This window comes from Branchiostoma belcheri, unplaced genomic scaffold (genome assembly GCF_001625305.1).
Source record: "Branchiostoma belcheri isolate BF01 breed outbred unplaced genomic scaffold, Haploidv18h27 scaffold66, whole genome shotgun sequence".
Classification (NCBI taxonomy): Eukaryota; Metazoa; Chordata; class Leptocardii; order Amphioxiformes; family Branchiostomatidae; genus Branchiostoma; species Branchiostoma belcheri.
This window is the reverse complement of record NW_017804309.1, coordinates 1,131,676-1,151,234: the sequence shown is the minus strand read 5'-3', so window position 1 is coordinate 1,151,234 and position 19,559 is coordinate 1,131,676. Positions and strand designations below refer to the sequence as shown.

Here is a 19,559-nt window from a genome sequence, read left to right as displayed (position 1 = left end):
AGAACTAAGAATTTATTTTGCTGCTCACCATTGGTCAGCGTGGTATCTGCGGGCAAACTTGGTGAGCGGCCCTGCGGCCCTGATGCACGAGTCATTCGTGTGGAACGTGGAGTCAATCACGAGCTTCCCATCATACACCAGGCAGGCATCATTCACAGCTGTGGAATCAAAGTGTACACAATTACTCCATCTAGCAGTTGCCTAATGCATTGCAGATCATTCTGTCATTCTTAGCTGTTAAGAAAAAGGAATACCAAACAGTGTACAAGAATAACTGTAACATTCACTCACCTTTGAAGGCATCATAATCTACCATCTTCTGGAAGAAGCTGAGGAAAAACTGGAAAAGAGCAAAATTTTTCATTCACTTATTCACTATTATTACAATTATACTATTATTGCAAACAACAAAACACCAATGGAATATTTTGTGACACAAAGAGGACCGGGAATTAAGAGTTTTTACCGAACACTCCAGCCTGAGTGGCTCTGCTTTGGATGTGAAACAGGCAGACTGAACAAGATCGCCTCCCATCCCATCATTCCACTGGGCCAGGAAGTACCCAGAATGCATCAGCACGCCTGCCTGCGACAGCTCGTTCCGCACCCCCTGCTCGACCAGCGGGTTGTTGAAGCAGGTCGGCTCGTGTGGCTTCAGGGGCGGCTCCACCAGGTGGATCCGGGAACCGTCCACGCCCAGTGCCAGGACGGTCTGTACGCATGTGTATGCATCCAGCGTGTTCCCATACACAATCAGCTGACCTGTAAAACAATATTGTTACCTTTTAAAACAACTGTCAGGTCAAGAAGATTGTCTCCGGAATATTACAGGACGACAGGGGGAGACTTTCCATTTTGCCCTGTCCTTGGTGCTGAATTGGATGTTTATCAATTTTGAAGGAATTAAATTGTCTTTTTACTTCCAAAACCTGTGTTAACACTCTACAGCAGACAGTGATGGCTGTAACAATTGTGGTGCTACCTTCAGTGTTGAGGAAGTCGTAGCGGAGCGTGTGCAGCATGGAGGCTGCGTCGTGGCTGTCGTTGACAGTCATCACGTTCCTCGGGCCCTCCCCGAGGAAGCGACGGTGCGGATTGTTGGGCAGCGTAGCGTTGGTCATCTCCTCCTGGTTAATGTCCGCTTCTGTGGAGGAGGAAAGGTAGGTGGTAAGGTCTTGTGGTCAGAGTTAGAATTTGACTTAGAATTTAGAGGTCCAGTATTTGAATCCTTACCAGACCTTGTGAAAGGCACTTTTTACTGACTTGAAGGGACATAAAGCCAGAGACTTTATGATTGAAGAAAGCCTCAACCTTGAGCATATTAAAGAATCCAGTGATCTGTAAGAGTAGGGATCCATCCTGGTACAGGTGGATCAAATCTTGCAGTCCAGTCTTTCACAGCTCGTACCCACTGTACACAACTGGTGTGTTACACCTTGAGTTTGATTTTGTATGTAAAAGTTGATAGGTTCTGATGATATTGATACATTACTCTGATTATGCAATGCCCATGTTTCCCTACCTGTTGGTGCTGGTACCTGGTACTGCTGCCCCGTGCACAGCACCAGGTGGTCGTAAGGCACCTTGGTTCCGCCCGCCACGATCACGTGTTTTGTCTGGCGGTTGATGGCCACCATCTTGCCAAACACCACGTTGACCCATGACCTCAGCGACGACAGGCTGTGGTCCTCGTGCAGGTAACAGTGGCTGTGGGTGGCAAGGAGGAAAAGGTTTAATATCAGACTGAAATACTCATCTATAGTAATTTTACAAACTTTTCCAACTGTAAGATGAGCACTAACAGTAGTCTTACAGTCAGTACCAAGTCAGATTGCAACAATATGAAAACAGTTCACCTATCATGTGAAACAAACAACAAACAAGTGCTGACCTCTTCCCCAACAGGTTGTCCCTGAGGCTGTCGGGTGCCATCTCCCCAGGCAGGCCGTGGGTGGAGACCAGGGTGATGTTGTTGAAGCGCAGGTGAGGACAGAACGCCAGAGTCTCCAGGTACGACAAGCCAACGTCAGACGCACCAACCACGACAATCCTGGCATTGATGGTCACCTGTCAATCAACACACGACACATACATCAGTTTGGTGAAGATTAGACATCCAGATTGTCACATTAGCTTAGTCTTAAGTATCCTTTCTGAGATGCGAATGTTTAAAAAAAGCTCACCTTGGGTTCCAGGGTAAGTTTTCTGTTGATGTGGTTAACAGCATAGAATTCCTGGTGGAAAAGAAGATAAACAGATTTGAGGAGACTTAATTACTTGTAAGCAGGTTCAATTGGGCTAGGTTTTCTACACTGCCAAAAGACAATTCAAATGGAGATGGTTGAAAATATCACACCTCAAATTCTTGAACAGTGCATGTATAAGAAAACAGAAGTAAAGTGGAACTCTTTGCCACTAAGTACAGCAGGGGCATCATCACTATATATAGTGCAAATGTTATGTGTGACAAGTTGTCAGTGTGATATAACCAGCTGAAGCTGCTAGACAGACACAGAGTCCAGCCCACCTGTTGTTTGGAGACCCTGTGGGAGGGGGCATTGATCCCGAGGCGCTCCAGGGGGTACACGATCTGTCGTCGGGCGCGCACAGGAACCATCTCATTCAGTGCTGTGATCAGCGAATGGTGAGCTAGCATCTGGGGGCAGCAGAGTGTAGTGATATATCAGACTTAGCTGTTTTACTAATGTTAGACTTAGTGCTGGTATAGCAATGTTAGCAGTTTTTATCAAACCTAGGAGCAATGAATGCAAAATATCACACGTTTTTTGCAATGATAAAGAACAGGCCACACCAACAAGGCATCAAAAAGTCCTCCAGCTTTGTTTTTTCAGTTATGCATATTTTTTTCAAATCAGAGAACCAACAAGTTAAACTGGTGTGACCTTAGCATAGCAAAAATGAATTTCTGTCAAACAGATTAAAGAATTCAGCATTTGGTTGTGAACGGTCTATAAAACCATTAACGTAAATAAGTACCTCCTTTGGTGCATATGGCGGGTAGATGGGGTAGTACAGGCAGGACTTATGAGACAAACGCAGGACCTCCTGTGGGGCAGAAACAGACAAATTATCAACTCTGCATTTTGGAGCAGATTTTTCTAGATTGCAACATACTTAGACTGGAAGACAATTATCAAAAGACACTTGAAATATCATTGTTTAATAGCAAATGAGTAGACACATGACAGAAATAAAGATGCAATGCTGACACAAAGTCCCATTAAATTAAAAACAACATGTGCATGTGCATGTGTGTGTGTGTGCAGCAGTGCCCCTACCTTGAGGAAGTGTTTGGAGTAGTGTTGGAAGATGGGGTTCAGTGCCAGGTGGTGGATGTGCCCGTGCTCCGAGCGTGCGTGGTGGTTGTAGTAGATGAAGTCCTCCACGTTGTAGTGTGACCGGATATACTCCACATTCTGGAACAAACACAAACAAACAATCAGTATCAACAGTCAGATTTCAATTAGGAAGTTGTACTATTGAAGACATGCAGAACACAGTGATGCCATGGCTGCCCAAGGACTGCCTGTAACAACTTGATGCATCTGTAGACTGAATTCAATGCCACTGCTTCTGTATTTGCCTTTGTATTTTGTTGGTCAAACGGGCCCAACATCAACTATGATGCTAATGGTAAGCTGATAAGAAATGTGTAATTGCACTATGTAAACACTATGTACATTTCATGATTTACAGTAAGCTCACCTCCTCTCTCCTGAGGATGACCACACCCACAACTTGCTGCTGGCTCACGGCAACATAGGTCTGGATCTCAGTACCATCCTGTAAACAAACAAACAAACAAATAAACAAACACAGCAAGAAAGAAGTCTGAGATATCATCTCACTGTTGATACTAGAGTTTAGCTTCCCAACTGCAACTGCATTAAGAATAAGCTGATGTCTAATGGGTAATGGATGTTATTTCAGTACCATGAACAGGATTACTTCAACCAACCATTTTCTGAATGAGAAAAATAGTGCATGCTATCTGATTTAATTCGCTTGTACATGTATATCATAAATACATTCAGGTTGCAACAATAAACTCACAGGGTCCCTCCTGGCCTCGTTGTACTGCTGAAGATCCTTCAGTAGCTGTTCCCTCCCCTCAACAGATTGGACTAGTCCTTCCACTCCAGAAGTGTCCTCTGATGTAGCAGGACGTACCACAAAATCCCTATCAAGGGGGAAGGATTGGTAGTTAACTACTGTAGATAAAGTCCAACAATCTTTGGAGTGGCAGTACTGTAGTGAACATGATAGTACATTTGTAATTCATTTTGTAGATGCATTTAAAAAAGGGTTAAACTTGTTTTCAACCAGAATCCAAAGATTTAGAGAATGACTTACTTGAGCAGGCCTGCCCTGTGGAAAACATACAGCTCCTCTGCCAAGATACTGGGCACACGTGGGGTCACCCGCTGGAAATGTATGACATAATCATGCCTCATAAGGAACATGGAGATTTTGGCATGTCAAATGACTTCCAAATTTAGAGTACACAGGAAATGAAAAACCTTAAAACTTTTTTTTGTTGACTAGAATGGTAAGAAAAGTGGTGCAAGTAAGGTCTGCCTGGTGTATGCATTTTTTAAATGTAACCTTCATAAGTACATCTAATGTCCATAAAAAGTACTTCCAGCATAGACAGGCTAACTCACCACAAAGTTCTGCAGCAGGGGGAACTCTGGGACCAGGTGAGGCACGGTCATCACCACAAAGTCCTTCTCTGGGAACAGGCTGAAGATGTACGGCAGGAAGTCCTGCGACCTGCAACAAACAAATAAACAAACCAATTAACTTGTTTTTCTTGCAAACTATCACAGAAGGGGACCTTTTGTTATCAAATATGGCAGGGACCACTTCATTAAATACACATGTAGCATTGAAACAAATTGTTTGGTGTGATATGGCCAGCTGATGCATTTGTGTTTATAATAATTCAAAGTCAAAAGTTGTTTTTTCCTATAATCATACAAAATCATAATTACCCAAATTTGTTGCCAAACCCAGAAGTTACTGGCAGGAAATTCAAAAAGCAAGAAATTGCAAGAGGAGAAAACCAAATCAGACACTAGTCTAGAAAAATTATAGCCCTACCTCATCTCAAACCGTTCATCGATGCAGAACAGGTGGATACAGAAGGCATTGGATCCCCCCTTGTACACGGGGGTAAACCTGGGGGGCAGGAAGGGGGGTTCCAGTCCAGGGGAGGGAGACCGCTGGTCAGGGGCCGTGGTGGGGGGTGCCAGCTCTGCCCTGCTTGCAGCAGACTTCACTGAACCAACCTAGGAAAACAATGGGGGTGACTTTGTTACATTGGCAGGGGTCACACTTGTTTCCTGCTGAATACACCAATCCTGACATCATAATTATCAGTTCAACCAAAGACAGCATGGCAATAAGCAGATTAAATAATACGGGAATAAAGTATATGATGTTGTAGACAATGGTTGTAAGTCAACACAATTCAGACTACCCTACATGTTTGCATGCCTGATTTTGATGAAGATTTGGTTTGATTGCTTACCTTTGAAGCCTCTGACATGACACTTGTGGCTCTACTGGATTCACTCAGCAGTGAGGAGGAGCTGTGGAAAAATTGGGAAGGCCTTCAGAACACATGTAACATCTTAAAAAAATTCCAATATGGATTTAATATATTTTGAGTTTGCTTTAGTTGTTGGCATAGTATGGTACTATCAAATAGTAGAAGAAGCTCCTCTTCCTCTCAAATTTTATTTGTTACTGACTGTTACAATTTGTAGAGTTTATCAGACATGTAGAAAGTAAAAGAACAGCTTACCTCTCCCCCATGTGAGCCTCACTCAGCTTTGGCTTCACCTTCAGCTCTGAGACATCTGCGATGCTCCCTGATTGGGAAACAAATCAACAGAATAAACCGCACTCCTGCAAATGCACATATCAATAACCAACAGCAGAAACAACATTGAGAGTAGTGAATGCTAAATAGGGCAACGATGTGGAACGAAAATGACTTTTCCTTCTAGTATTTTCAAAACTAACCTTTTGACGACCTTTTTCCAGCCTGGGGTGTGCCAGTTACTGACGGGGCAGGTGACGGGGCAGCTGCTAGGGGGAGAAAAGTCAAGGTCAACTGTAGGGTCATAGTACAGAGAAATGTATCCAGACATGTTTTTAAGTAACAACTATTTGACGTGTTGATGTTAATTTTTGATAATCATAGAACTTAGAAACACCTTTAAGACTGTAAATACCTTTTTCGGGTGCTTCTTTTGTTGCTTCTGATGTTTCCCCAGTCATCGCTGTTTCCGACCTACAAAACAAGAAGGTTTGACAAGCCATTTTAGTCACCAAGGACAGGCATGTATACCTGAGCATGGACAGTGTTCAGAACCAAGGACAGGCATAAGTATTTGTATGAATAGTGTTCACTACCAGGGACAGGTATGATAACCTATGTGTATAGTGTTTAGAAACAGGGACAGATAATGTATACATGTATTTCTGGATAGTGTTCAGCACCAAGGTCAGACATGTGTACAGCGTCTACAAGCCTGTATGTTTATGAAAACAAACCCAATACCTCTTAGATTTGGCAGAAGCCTGTGAAGCTGCAGAGCTGGGTCTCTGGTCAGCTGTGGTGGGGGCTGTCTCGGAGGGTTCTGGAACAGCAGGGGGAGGGGTGGGCTCTCTGGGGGGTTCCAAAATATCATCAGGATGCGGAGTGCACAGCCCATGGAAGGGGCCCAACTCAAAACACTCCGCAAGAAGCGACGTGTTAACTTCATTGGATATACTCATGAAGCCAACAGCAGTGCCTTCAACCTAATGAAAAATATGTCACCATAATCAAGGTTTAGTGATTGTGAAAAAAAGACGATGGAAAGACTTGGAATTGGTAAGATTCTTTCAATATTACTGTTGAAGATGTTTTTAAATATTTGTGATGTCATAAAATCATGAAAACAAAACCACTGCAAACACTTTCAGATTTCCAGTCAGTAAGCTCATAGCCAGCAGTATGGCATGTTTCTCACCTCTGCGATGACACAGTGATTGTTGTCGTCCTGAGCCTCGATCAGTTCAGCCAGGAAGTAGTCTCCATATTTGGTACTGAGGACGTCGCTCTGGCGGTTGAAGATGGGTGTGAGGTCATCATGGTCCTCCACCCTGAGGAGAGGGACAGAGATTTCTGTTTTTGCATTTTTCTCACTCCAGCAATAACCACAGCGCAAACATTGACAAATCAACTTCTTTGCTCTCAGATAGTATAGAGCTAAAATTATGATTGAACACTAAAAATTTGCATGCCATAGAGTCTGAACCAGTAACCACTGAATTCAAACCAAGCACTCTACCCACTACACATTGCCAAAGGTGCCAGATGGCACCCATAGCAGGTTGAAGGTTAAACACAAAATCTGACCTGGCCTTCCTGACATGTAACACAGGTGCCTGCTCATGTCGGTGGGAGACAAAGATGGAGCAGCCGTCTGGGCCTTTAGCATCCTCCATCTTGTCCATGGGCTTGAAGATGGCAGACAGAGCAGGCTCTGCAACAGGTAACAAAAACAGTTGGTGCATTTCTCAAATATTTTGTATGTCAAGGTACATCAATGATCATAGGAAGAAAAGTATTCTTTTGTAAGTGTAACATTCAGTAACTGTGAAAGTGAGTAACAGTGTTTTGTCGTCACAAATCTTCTCATGGTACTAGTCTATCTGAAGTTGAACTTTTGCATCAATGGATGACTACTGACCTGGGAAGACCCCCTGAGGTACCACCAAGAAGCAGAAATGCAGGTCTGGAACTGCATTGAAGATTGTCCTGAAACATTATTAAATGACTTTTCATTTCCATTCTTATTGTCAATGTGGTTTAAAAATCAGATTGGATTTTATGTTGAACTGCATTTTAGCACACCTACCTGATGATCTCCTGAGCACAGCCATGGGCATATTCCTTCCTGGCCACAAAGTAGTGGACAAACAGGCTGTTCAGGGGCTGCAAAATACAACAGTAGGATGTTTGTTACAGGGAGAAATTTCTTGCCTATGCACCATCCTATTGAAGAGGCATGTACCCAGCTATCACTGTACATTGAAATCATACAAGCTTGTCTTTTCTTGTTTAGTTGTTCAGCATGTACTGCATTTATCCCTTCTGGGCATGAATATGCAATAAAGGTCATTGTGGTCACCATACTCCATCACTATACTCACAGTGCAGTTTGCTGTGTCGTAGTTCTGACTGAGCCATTGCTGCCATTCTGCCTGGTCAGCCTCGGTGGTGTTTGGGTAGTCGTACAGCGCTGCATGGCCCAGGATGTCGTCCTGCTCGTTACACAATGTCACGGCCAAGTTTGCCTTCTCTCTGTAAATGGATTAAAATTGACAGCATGTTTTCACATGAAGCAAAATATAGTGTGTTTCCTCTTTGTTTTCTAAATTGTTTAGCTTGTTCTGCAAGAAAACCATAGGGCCAACAGATTTTATGGCTCTGACTTGTTTCCATGCATCTTTTTTCTACACTATTTTAATCACTTTGCAAGTCAAAAATCCTGAAGCTGTATACCTTTAAACTTTCAAACATCAGATTTGGAGTCTACATTCCTAGGAAATCATCATATAGACAATCTGAGAGGCCCAGACTACAATGATACAGAACTAAGGAGAAAACTAGACTCACATGACACAGACGATCATGATAAGATGATATGATGATATGGGATATAATTTTATATGTCAAGCAGTCAAACAGACAAACAAATAGGACTCACATGACACTGACGACGTTGACCCTCCCAAACAGCTGCTCGGTGGAGCTGGTGGACAGCTGTTCAATCCTGGGGGCGTCCAGCGACTCAGTCCGCCGGGCGTTGATGACCTCCGTGGGGCCTCCGGGGGAAGAAATGGACGTCATTCCGCTGCTCAGGGTTCTGACAGGATGAAATAATTGTTTTATGAATTGACTGGTTACTTGAACTGTGCAGCTGCTGAAGCACATTAATTATTGAAATTTAACATATTTATATACTAATATATTGTGATATAAATAAATACATGTACTATGATATATGAAGTGTAGTTTTATTGTGATGACTAATTGTTAATAAGGCAACCAGTTCAAATCTTGAGCTGCCAAAAATTCTGAGAATAACAAGGCAGGTTTAAATTGTGCCATCTGTCAAAATTGTGAAGACACATAATTATAACTTGCAGTCTGGTCTTGGATTTACGTCTTCTTGTGACCAAAATACGATGAACAGACAGCATGTCAATGAACTGAACTATACTCTGTGTTATTGTTTCTTTGATATGGGTGAAAAAATCAGCGTTAAATCCCCACCAACATCCAGAGCCTGTTGTGTTGTGTCTGATTCAAGAGTATGCTAGACCTCACATACACAAAACTAGCTACACAAGACTACTGTGACACACTATAATGAATACGACCCAATAACTCCTTCTTTTATAACACTGGAAGCTTCTTCTTGGACTAGATGTTGTAGGAAATGTGCACGTACCTTCAGTTGGCCTTTTTTCAAGTGAATATGTCACAAAAATTGGAAAAAATCTGAGTAACAATCAACAGAGAGCCGCCATCTTTGTTTTCCTATCGCCTGGCAACTACCCCGATTGAGTATGTAACAACTTTTCTTATTGGTCCGCAGGTGGCTAATTTCACAACGGACGTGTTGATTGGTCAAATGACCTTAATGTAGTTGAAGGCCAAATATGCCACAAAATGTGCATATTTCTTAAACTACGATCATTAGGTCTGTCTTAATACGAGAGGGAGACTTAGATTTCACCAAGAAAACTGTTCTCAAGACCACCGCAGTCTTGATTTGAAAAGACGCTCTCGTACACAGAATCTGGGTCAAAGGTTACGGCTCTGGGAACGAGCTTTACGTGTGCGGAACGCGCAACCATTTCGAGTTGAAAGAAAGGAGGGAAAAACGTGTGCCTTTAGACGTTGTTTTCAGTTCGTAAAGAAAACAAGCGACGCTCACAATGGCTTCGACATCAGGTGGAGCGCCAGGGAAGCCTCAGCGGATCCCTAAAGTGGCCAAGGTGGGCAGGTTTTGCTTTCAAAATTCATTGTCAACAGGAATTATTCTGTCTCACCAACAGCTAACACATGGGGGGGGGGGTAGAGGTACTCTTCTAGTTCTAACTTCTACTCAGGATACTTTGCAAGCTAGTTATGAGACTACGAACAAATCTTCCTTGTTTCATATGTCTTAAAATCAGCTTTGTATACAGAGCACGGGACGAATAATGTCTATAACACGTTACAGCTAGCCCCGTCATATATTGATGACTGAAGATCTGAAAATATAAACCTTTGTGTACTGTTCACTGTTTGCAAAAACTAGTACATTTTTACATGGTATAAAGCTGATTTTGACCCTGACCATACTAAATTATGGTGATGTCAATAAGCCTTGAATAACTATGTATCTTTTATCTGTCTGTCCTCGGTGAATGGTTTGTTCTTCATTCTTGAAAACAGAAAAGTTGATTTATTAATTTCCTTCCCACAGGTTAAGAACAAGATGCCAGCCCCAGTACAGATCACTGCAGAACAACTGCTGAGAGAAGCTAAGGAGAGGGAACTGGAGGTTCTACCCCCGGTAAGGAGTAATGTTTCTTCTGAAATTAACCTGCGTAGAGTATCACTTGGAGATGGGCGATGCAATGGCCTATCTTTACTGAGGAAAATAAATATTTCTTCTTGCAAAAAGGAGATAAAGCTTGGAATCTGGTAGTACTGTGTAGTGAATGAATGAATCTGCCAGTGGTAGTATTGTGTTTTGAATGAATGTTTGATGAAAACTTACAGTGAAATGATGTCTTCTTTCTCCACAGCCACCAAAGCAGAAGATCTCAGATGAGGAAGAGCTGAAGGAGTATCAGCTAAGGAAAAGAAAGGTTGGTGTTCTGTTGTTAATCCTCTACCTCATGAGGGAGCAGCTGTGGTACAGAAAAAGTAAAGAAGCTTCAACTCTGTATCATGTCTACACTATGGTTTATACCAGATGGAAGATTACCAAACATGATGGTAAGCATGATAAGCTTCAAAGGTAACTTCAGTTAGGCATGCAGGAATTTGGTATGTATTTTCAATGTTTTCTTGATTATAAACTGACAGTTCACTGAATTTAGATCAGAATTCCTAAATCAAAATAATATTTCTTCCATTCCCTCTACAGGAATTTGAGGACAACATCAGGAAGAACCGTGGGCTGATCGGCAACTGGCTGAAGTATGCTCAGTGGGAGGAGAGTCAGAAGGAGCTGGACAGGTACAGTAATGTTCTTTGTTGGTCTATATAAAGTACTTAAGTCAGAATGTGTCAGAATTTAAGGAAAACTTTTTTCAACAGTATATCCAAGAGTGATTCAATCTTCTCCCTGCTCCATAATCTGATACCAATACAAATTTGGTAGCTATCTCAGCAGGGAGAAGGTTAAGGAATTTTTGCAGATAGGAGTTAACTATGAAACACTGGCTTAATGGAGACTTATGCCCCTTGTGTGCTGTCTGACATTGATGTATTTTGTAAAACACACGAACACTCATGCTGTCTTACAGGGCGCGCTCAGTGTACGAGCGTGCCATTGATGTGGAGCATCGTAACATCACCCTGTGGCTGAAGTACTCGGAGATGGAGATGAAGAACCGCCAGGTTAACCACGCCCGTAACGTGTTCGACCGAGCCATCACTATCCTCCCCCGGGCCAACCAGCTGTGGTCAGTCACAACTTAAAGTCTTCTGTAACCTTTTCCCTGATACCTAACCCCATTTTTTCCTATTATAGAAATAATGACTCTATATATAACTGTATAGTTACAGATGAATGCCCATAATGATAGTGCGATACTGTGTCTGTAGGCTGAAGTATGTGTACATGGAGGAGATGTTGGTGAACATTGCGGGATGCAGACAGGTGTTTGAGAGATGGATGGAGTGGGAACCTGAGGAACAGGTGAGATCAAAAGCATTTTCCTTTTAGACCATTTTCATCAAGGTTGAGTATTTTCCTGTATCTGTACCTGTTGAGTTTGTCCAAAGCTGAGGTGTGATCATAAAAATTGTTACTTCATTATATTCATTTGGGAAGTTTTGCATGAACATTCTGACAGTCACAAGTTGTCATCTTCCTCTGCAGTACTGGCACCAATTTGTGAACTTTGAGCTGAGGTTCAAGGAGATCGACAGAGCACGGACCATCTATGAGAGATATATCCTTTGATTCTAGTTGTGTCTTCATAAATAATGCTGAGTACACAATAATAGCTATTGGTAGATGGTCTACAAGGGCATACAAGACACATGGTCTAGAAGGGCATACAAGACACAAAGTACTTGTTATTGAAGTTACACTTTAAGACTAGATAAATGTGCATCTACACAGCATAACTTGCCCAAGAACATTCAAGTTATGCTTCAGAGCTATGTGTGCAAACTATCTGACCATCTGGTGCATAGGGCAACAGTTTTATTGTATAATTTTTGTTTTGTTTGTTTGCTTGCTTGTTTGTTTGCTTGCTTCCTTGTTTGTTGATCAGTGTGCATTTCCTTGACTCCTGTGTACTTGTCATGGTGCATCCGACAGTTCAAAATTGGATCAAGTACGCTAAGTTTGAGGAGCGACATGGCTTCACTGCCAGCTCCCGTAAGGTGTACGAGAGAGCTGTGGAGTTCTTCGGAGAAGACCACATGGACGAGAAGCTTTATGTGGCTTTTGCTAAGTTTGAGGAGCATCAGAAAGAGGTATGTATGTGAGGAACACCAGTGAAATGACTAAATAAAAAAATTGAAATGGATTCATGATGGTTTGTAGTTTGAATCCTACTTTGACAGTAGATTGGTACAGGTTAGTTTTATCTGGTGCAGGTTATGGTACCCCACCAGTGCTGGCATAAAGGAAAAAGCTATTTTCAAGCCCTAATAGCTGACATCAACATTACTGTTCTATCCCCTCAGCATGACAGAGTGCGAGTCATCTACAAGTACGCGCTGGACCGGATCCCCAAACAGGAGGCTCAGGACCTGTTCAAGAGTTACACCATCCACGAGAAGAAGTATGGTGACAGGGCTGGCATCGAGAACGTCATCGTCAGCAAACGCAAGTTCCAGTATGAAGAGGTGGAGTCACTGGATTGTGCTTTCTTTTGATTTTTGTTGATAATGCAATTTATTCCTGCTTGAACCTAACAAGCTGTTCACTTGTTTCTGATCTTTTTTGTGCAAAAATTTAGAAGGAGGAACAATTGTAAGATTGTAGACTGATTTGTTTGTTGAAAAGTTCCTTTCCTCCCACTACCCATTCAGGAAGTGAAAGCAAACCCCAACAACTATGATGCGTGGTTTGACTACCTGCGCCTGTTGGAGAGTGATGGCACGGTGGACCAGGTGCGTGAGGTGTACGAGAGAGCGATCGCCAACGTCCCTCCCACCCCGGAGAAACGGTTCTGGCGCAGGTACATCTACCTCTGGATCAACTATGGCCTGTATGAGGAGCTGGAGGCCAAGGTCAGGCTTGTTTGTTTGTTATTCTGTTGATGTATCATCACTTGTAAACAAGATTGATTAGTTTGAGCCGTGGACTTCAAGACTTACCCTTACTATTATTGCTAAATGTGATCAGAGTGTAAGCATACTCAAGGTTTGCTCCCCTGGCTTAAAAACCTGACAGAAAAATATGAAAACTCTGGTGCAGTACCATAGAAATCTGATAGAGTGTCTAAAGGTGTCATCTTGTTTGCTGACATGCTCTCTGTTACTTTACCAGGACATGGAAAGGACACGTATGGTGTACAAGGCCTGCCTAGAAGTCATTCCACACAAAAAGGTAATATTTCATTAGCTGGAATTTCAATTGTAATATTTGTAGTCAAGTCTTAAGATCTGCTTGGAGATAGATCGTAATTAGAAATAAACCTGTGATATTCTTTGTTCTTCTGCACAGTTCACCTTTGCGAAGATCTGGCTGCTGTGTGCCCAGTTCGAGGTGCGACAGAAGAACCTGGCGGGGGCTCGGCGGGTGCTAGGCAATGCCATTGGGCGCTGTCCCAAAGACAAGCTGTTCAAGGGCTACATCGAACTGGAACTGCAGCTGCGCGAGTTTGACCGCTGTCGCATCCTGTACGATGATTGTTTTGCTTTGTCTCTTGCTTAGTGCACAAACAGCAAGAGCAGATTTAGAATACATGTAATAGAATAGCGGAATATGTCAATGAAGGTTTGATGTACAATTTAGATTTTTTTTTTTAAATTGGGGCCAAATTAGCAGTAACCAAAGACATACAATGTAAGATGTGGAGGTATTCCAATGTCATTCTGATCAGCATTTGATGTTTCTGTATTATTTCCTTGGTTAGGTACGAAAAGTTTCTGGAGTTCGGCCCAGAGAACTGCACCTCCTGGATCAAGTTTGCTGAGCTTGAGACAATCCTCGGGGACGTGGAGCGGGCGCGGGCGATCTACGAGCTGGCCATCAGCCAGCCCAAACTGGACATGCCCGAGATGCTGTGGAAGTCGTACATCGACTTTGAGATCGAGCAGGAGGAGCCGCAGAGGGTCCGGGAGCTGTACAGTAGGCTGCTGGAGAGGACACAACATGTCAAGGTTAACCTGCAGCCTGATTAAGTAGCTGTTTGGCTCCAAATGTGTGTAGGGTATGAGGCTAGACAGCAGGGAGAAGGTTAAACTGTAATTGTAAGAGTACACATTTCAAATTGACAAATTGAGTGGGTAGTGGACCTGTATGATATGTTGCTGGAGACAACAATCAGGTACTGGAAGGCTGAAAATTATACTCAACTCACTTGTAATGGTAACTTTTCTGTTTGTTTCTTTCCTGTATGCAGGTTTGGATCAGTTATGCAAAGTTTGAGCTGTCCGTAGCTGGGGAGGACATGGCTGCCAGGGCAAGGTGAGAACAACTTTTAACAAAGGAGTGTGATCTCAAACCAGTTAGCCCAATGAAGTTAAGTCCAGTATTGTGCATGTTGGGAGAGCAACATGAGCCGGGATTCAAACCTCTTGGCAGGGTCACTAACCACTCTCTTGTTAAGTCACTATAGACAGGTTTGACATACATGTAGTTCTGACCTGTTTTTGTTTGCTTCTGTTGCACCACAGGAAGATCTTTGAGCAGGGCAACCGAGCGCTGCGGAACTGTGAGGAGAAGGAGGAGCGGCTGATGCTCCTGGAGGCCTGGAGGGACGTGGAGGTCAGAACTGTTTCATCTCAACTTTCCTACATACATCTCTGATTCTGTCTATGTATTTTCCAACTGGCTCCCATAAGGCAACAGACATGTATGTGGCAGGAAATGAAAGTTGGGAAATGAGATAACCTTTTCTGAGCGGACATTATAAATAACTTCTTAGCAGTGTCTCCAATGTGCCTAGCATGCAGAAATAACTATGGAAACGCAAGCAAACACACAAACACATACACCGAAAACAAAGCTTTCAAAAGGCGATTAAAGGGAAAATAAGTGCTGTTGATGGTTTGTGTACAGTGATTTTTCCTTTATGTTCCAGGAGGAGGCTGGATCTGTGGAGAGTCTGGAGAAGGTGAACAAACTGATGCCCAAGCGGGTCAAGAAGAGGAGGAAGGTCCAGACAGAAGATGGGGTAAGAAGAGTCTTAATTACTACTTAATGCCAATTTCTGTGAAAACTAATACTCTCTGAATAGACACTTAAACATCCACACAGCAACAAGTTGATAGGGGAGGCTTATAAGTCATTAGATCTTTCAAATTCCCGATATCTTCTAAAATCCTCGTTGTGCACCTACACAGATGGATGCAGGGTGGGAGGAGTACTATGACTACATCTTCCCCGAGGACGAGGCCAACCAGCCTAACCTCAAGCTCCTCGCCATGGCCAAGAGATGGAAGGAGCAGAAGGAGCGGGTGGACGATCAGGAGGAGGGGAGTACCAGTAGTGATGAAGATGATGATGATGAGAAACAGGCTGAAGGGGAGAGGGGGGCTGGGATGTTGGCAATGGCAAAACAGTGGAAGAAGCAGCGAAATGCTGACGAGATTGATATAAGTGGTAGTGACGAGGAGGGGAGTGAGGGAGGGAAAGAAGAGAGCAGAGAAAAGACCAAACAGTTGCGAAGACAGAAGGATCCCGATAAAGATAGCAGTAGTGAAGAGGAGGCAAGGGAGAGAAAGAAGGAGGGAAGGGCAGAGAGAGAAGACAGCTCTGATAGCTCAAGTAGTAGCAGTAGTGAAGATGAAGATAGACAAAAGAAAGGAAAGAGGAGAAAACGTGGAAGTAGCAGCAGTAGTAGTAGCAGTTCTGAAGAGGAGAGAGACAAGGAGAGGAGGAAAAGGATTGAGGGCGGGGAGGATGAGGATGCTGACACAGACATCAGTGATGATGACTGATGCTCGTCTTTTATTTTCCTTTCCGTCAGCAACGTGTAAATTTGAGTAGAATTAATCAGTGCAACCGTGATTCAGTGAATTTTGAGACATATATAGAATTTCCCTTTTTGTATTGTATAAGCAAGGAGCTTCTATAGAAGCTCAGTACAGTGCCTTCTATAGAAGCTCCTTGGTATAAGGCAGTTATATGAACCATAGTTGTAACAGAAATAGGGACCACTGCAAGCCTGTGTGAGGGCACTTGGCCTGACCAATATGTATTGCCAGTGCTTCTCTGGTATGTTTGGAAACATGTAAATAGCATTAACATTGCTTTATTTCCTAAGGCCTTATTTACCCACACTAGAAAAGTATCTATAGACTTTGCAAATAAATGTTGCCACAAAGCAGCTGTGCAGTTCTCTTCCGTGTTTGTTTCTTTCATGTGTGTAAAGCTGAAGAAGACTGTCATATTCACATTCCCTTTTCTGCGTGTACAACTCTCTATTAGCCTGGGTGCCAACCGATTTGTAAGGGCAACCCCGAAAAAATTTACAAATCGGATGGCACCCAGGCAACCTCTCTATAGATGTCAACAAGAATTTGGGAGTATGATTGTGACTGCAAAAAATGAATTGAACTTTTATTGTTAAGGAAGTGGATAGTTCTAGGACTTTGTGATTCATGGAAGCTCTGAAAATCCTAACGAAGGAGTGGACGTTACTTTCGTTCCTTGCACCCCTTGTCTTCAAATGTAATCGTCCTCAGGTCAAAGTTGAAAGCATCATGGCGTCGCTCATGCTGGAGGTGTGTCGGCCGGTGTGTAAAATGTGTGCGAAACGCCTTCGTCTGAGCTGTATGAGAAATATAAGTGGACTTTTCACGCAAAGTGGATACAGGAGACTCAGTACAAGTAACGATCGTGACAGAAAAGGCCCTAGTTCTCAAGAAATTCGCAAGACATTCTTGGACTTCTTCAAAGTGAAGTACGATCATCTCCTGGTCCCTTCCTCGTCTATTGTGCCCAAAAATGACCCGACTTTGCTGTTCATCAACGCCGGCATGAACCAGGTATTAAACACTTGGCCTGTTCAATATGTGTTTATTTTAAGATTACGGAAAAATCTGCCTTTTTTTACTAAAACCAGACGGTGTAAAACACGCAATTCTACCGCGAAATGATCCATTTAGTCTTGAAGATTTTGCACTTGGGCTGCTGTAAATAAAGGTTTCACAGCTTACACTGAAGTGTTACATTTATTTCTTTTCCTTTAAGTTTAAACCACTTATCCAGGGAACAGTGGATCCAAGAAGTGACATGGCAAAGTGAGTATGGCTTCAAATAATCAAGCAAGCAAGCAATTGAGGTTCTGTCTCTTTTAGAGTACATTGTAGTTCCCAAAGGATTCACTGCATGTTCACGAATGTGGTGAGTTAGTGAAATATTGAGTTTGATATTGTTGATAGGGGTTCCTCAAGAAATAATGTTGGGACCATTGTTAATATCCATTGTAGGTACAGAAGCTTCGTACTTGTCTGCTTTTTGTTTTACGTAGTGATAGGTAGGGTTCCTCATAGAAAACAATGAGAGCATTGAAGATATAGAGTGGTTGTGGCATGTTGGGCTTCTACATTGGTTGAAAGGGGTTCTCAAGGACCACCGTTAGGACCTTTGCTACTGTGTGCTGCAGGTACAGAAGAGTGGTGAACAGTCAGAAGTGCATCCGGGCAGGAGGGAAACACAACGACCTGGAGGACGTTGGAAGGGACTGCTACCACCATACTGTCTTTGAGATGCTGGGCAACTGGTCCTTTGGAGACTTCTTCAAGGTGACCATGGAAACCAGCATTGTGCTGTACTATTTCTGGTTGAACTTTCATTTAAAGTGTGATGTGTTCTATTTTATACAGTCAAAACTGCTCAAGATCACTCAGCAGACTGATAAATCTGGTCTACGTGGACAGGTGGTCACTATAGACATGACTCTTAATGCTTGTGTCTATGGAAAAATTTAGCTAAGGGACCACCAAAACCTAGTCACATTGGCCAGGTTGTCCTTATGTAGAGGTGGCCACTTGTACAGTTTTTACTATTTTGAAATGTTAATGGGAACTTTGCTCTCCTTCCATTCCCCTTCCCTATAGAAAGAGGCTTGTGCCATGGCTTGGGAGCTGCTGACTGATGTGTACAGGATCCCTGTGGACAGGCTGTACATCACGTACTTTGGGGGTGACACTGAACTCGGTCTGCAGCCTGATCTGGAGTGCAGGGAGATCTGGGCCAGTCTGGGGTGAGTCATGCTGTTCTGTAGCTTAATCTTGAGTTGGAGTAATGGGCTTCGGGGCCAGGGGAGAGACCAAAAATGGCATTGTCTTGAGGAAGACATGATTAATTTTGAAAAGATCAATCCTACATAGATTCATGCTGCACACTTGACATTCTTTCTTAGCATGCCATACTCCATTACCATACGACATTATGTGTCCTCCGCCCCTGTCTGCAGGGTTCCTGCAGCCAGAATCCTGCCCTGCGGAATGAGGGATAACTTCTGGGAGATGGGTGATGTGGGACCCTGTGGACCGTGTACGGAGATCCACTATGACCACCGAGGCGTGAGGGCCGCCAGTCGACTGGTCAACACGGACAGTCCTGAGGTGGTGGAACTCTGGAACCTGGTCTTCATGCAGTTCAACAGGTCAGAGGTCAGAGGTTAATAGAATATGGCCCTAATGCAATTCAACATGTCAGATGTCAGGGAAGAATTTGCTTCATGCAGTTCAACTGGTGAGAGATATCTGTTGACTCAGTTTAGCTCATAGAAAAGCCATACTCTTTATTGCTGGCTGTGTAATGTTTGCTTATTATTCTTGTTTGCTACTGTTTTCCTCTGTCTTCCATAGGGAGTTCAGACGGCAGCCTGCGGCCCTCCCCGCCATGTGGTGGACACAGGGGATGGGCCTGGAGCGGCTGGTCGCTGTCCTGCAGGGGAAACTCTCCAACTACGACACTGATGTCTTCTCACCGATACTCCACGCCATTCACAAGGTGGGTGAGGGTCTGTAGGCCATACAAACTTATATGTCTGTGTAACAGCCCCAATTCTTTACAAGATGTTTTCATGGGTTCTTAAGTGTTCTCAAGGTGTGA

General features: G+C 43.3%; 3 protein-coding genes across 3 annotated transcripts in view; 2 read left to right on the top strand and 1 right to left on the bottom strand.

Moving 5' to 3' along the window:
* LOC109483676 (cilia- and flagella-associated protein 61-like) overlaps positions 1–9,697 on the bottom strand; it is a 14,158-nt gene extending 4,461 nt beyond the window's left edge. The window contains exons 1-27 of the mRNA XM_019786712.1: positions 9,537–9,697; positions 8,790–8,948; positions 8,233–8,383; positions 7,938–8,014; positions 7,770–7,837; positions 7,436–7,562; positions 7,047–7,179; positions 6,593–6,834; positions 6,264–6,322; positions 6,052–6,117; positions 5,831–5,897; positions 5,555–5,615; positions 5,125–5,312; positions 4,686–4,794; positions 4,375–4,445; positions 4,075–4,201; positions 3,727–3,804; positions 3,300–3,437; positions 2,998–3,066; positions 2,528–2,656; positions 2,184–2,234; positions 1,892–2,067; positions 1,523–1,707; positions 983–1,144; positions 467–762; positions 292–340; positions 29–158 (exon numbers count right to left, since the gene is read on the bottom strand). Coding sequence (XP_019642271.1) covers positions 29–158; positions 292–340; positions 467–762; positions 983–1,144; positions 1,523–1,707; positions 1,892–2,067; positions 2,184–2,234; positions 2,528–2,656; positions 2,998–3,066; positions 3,300–3,437; positions 3,727–3,804; positions 4,075–4,201; positions 4,375–4,445; positions 4,686–4,794; positions 5,125–5,312; positions 5,555–5,615; positions 5,831–5,897; positions 6,052–6,117; positions 6,264–6,322; positions 6,593–6,834; positions 7,047–7,179; positions 7,436–7,562; positions 7,770–7,837; positions 7,938–8,014; positions 8,233–8,383; positions 8,790–8,932 — 3,152 coding nt within the window. The 5' untranslated portion in view covers positions 8,933–8,948; positions 9,537–9,697. The remainder of the gene's footprint in view (positions 1–28; positions 159–291; positions 341–466; positions 763–982; positions 1,145–1,522; positions 1,708–1,891; positions 2,068–2,183; positions 2,235–2,527; positions 2,657–2,997; positions 3,067–3,299; positions 3,438–3,726; positions 3,805–4,074; positions 4,202–4,374; positions 4,446–4,685; positions 4,795–5,124; positions 5,313–5,554; positions 5,616–5,830; positions 5,898–6,051; positions 6,118–6,263; positions 6,323–6,592; positions 6,835–7,046; positions 7,180–7,435; positions 7,563–7,769; positions 7,838–7,937; positions 8,015–8,232; positions 8,384–8,789; positions 8,949–9,536) is intronic.
* Positions 9,698–9,893: 196 nt separating this feature from the next.
* Positions 9,894–16,821, top strand: LOC109483739 (crooked neck-like protein 1). The gene is made up of 17 exons (XM_019786813.1): positions 9,894–10,086; positions 10,560–10,649; positions 10,885–10,947; positions 11,229–11,320; positions 11,611–11,769; positions 11,912–12,005; positions 12,189–12,261; positions 12,615–12,793; positions 13,007–13,168; positions 13,355–13,555; positions 13,815–13,874; positions 13,992–14,167; positions 14,404–14,650; positions 14,893–14,957; positions 15,167–15,257; positions 15,574–15,666; positions 15,836–16,821. The coding sequence occupies exons 1-17, from the start codon at positions 10,027–10,029 to the stop codon at positions 16,430–16,432; spliced, it is 2,502 nt and encodes an 833-aa protein (XP_019642372.1). The 5' UTR covers positions 9,894–10,026; the 3' UTR covers positions 16,433–16,821.
* A 320-nt stretch (positions 16,822–17,141) lies between these two features.
* The window catches only part of LOC109483675 (alanine--tRNA ligase, mitochondrial-like), a 9,318-nt gene continuing 6,900 nt past the window's right edge, over positions 17,142–19,559 (top strand). The window contains exons 1-6 of the mRNA XM_019786710.1: positions 17,142–17,482; positions 17,688–17,737; positions 18,103–18,241; positions 18,557–18,702; positions 18,916–19,107; positions 19,313–19,467. Of these exons, the coding sequence (XP_019642269.1) occupies positions 17,198–17,482; positions 17,688–17,737; positions 18,103–18,241; positions 18,557–18,702; positions 18,916–19,107; positions 19,313–19,467 (967 nt within the window). The 5' untranslated portion in view covers positions 17,142–17,197. The remainder of the gene's footprint in view (positions 17,483–17,687; positions 17,738–18,102; positions 18,242–18,556; positions 18,703–18,915; positions 19,108–19,312; positions 19,468–19,559) is intronic.

What these genes read in the sequence shown, in the direction of transcription:
- LOC109483739 (XM_019786813.1), top strand. Translation starts at nt 10,027, where the DNA reads ATGGCTTCGACATCAGGTGGAGCGCCAGGGAAGCCTCAGCGGATCCCT. An exon ending in ATCAGCTAAGGAAAAGAAAG is followed by an intron (nt 10,948 to 11,228) that starts GTTGGTGTTCTG and finishes TTCCCTCTACAG; the next exon opens with GAATTTGAGGACAACATCAG. An exon ending in AAGTCATTCCACACAAAAAG is followed by an intron (nt 13,875 to 13,991) that starts GTAATATTTCAT and finishes TCTTCTGCACAG; the next exon opens with TTCACCTTTGCGAAGATCTG.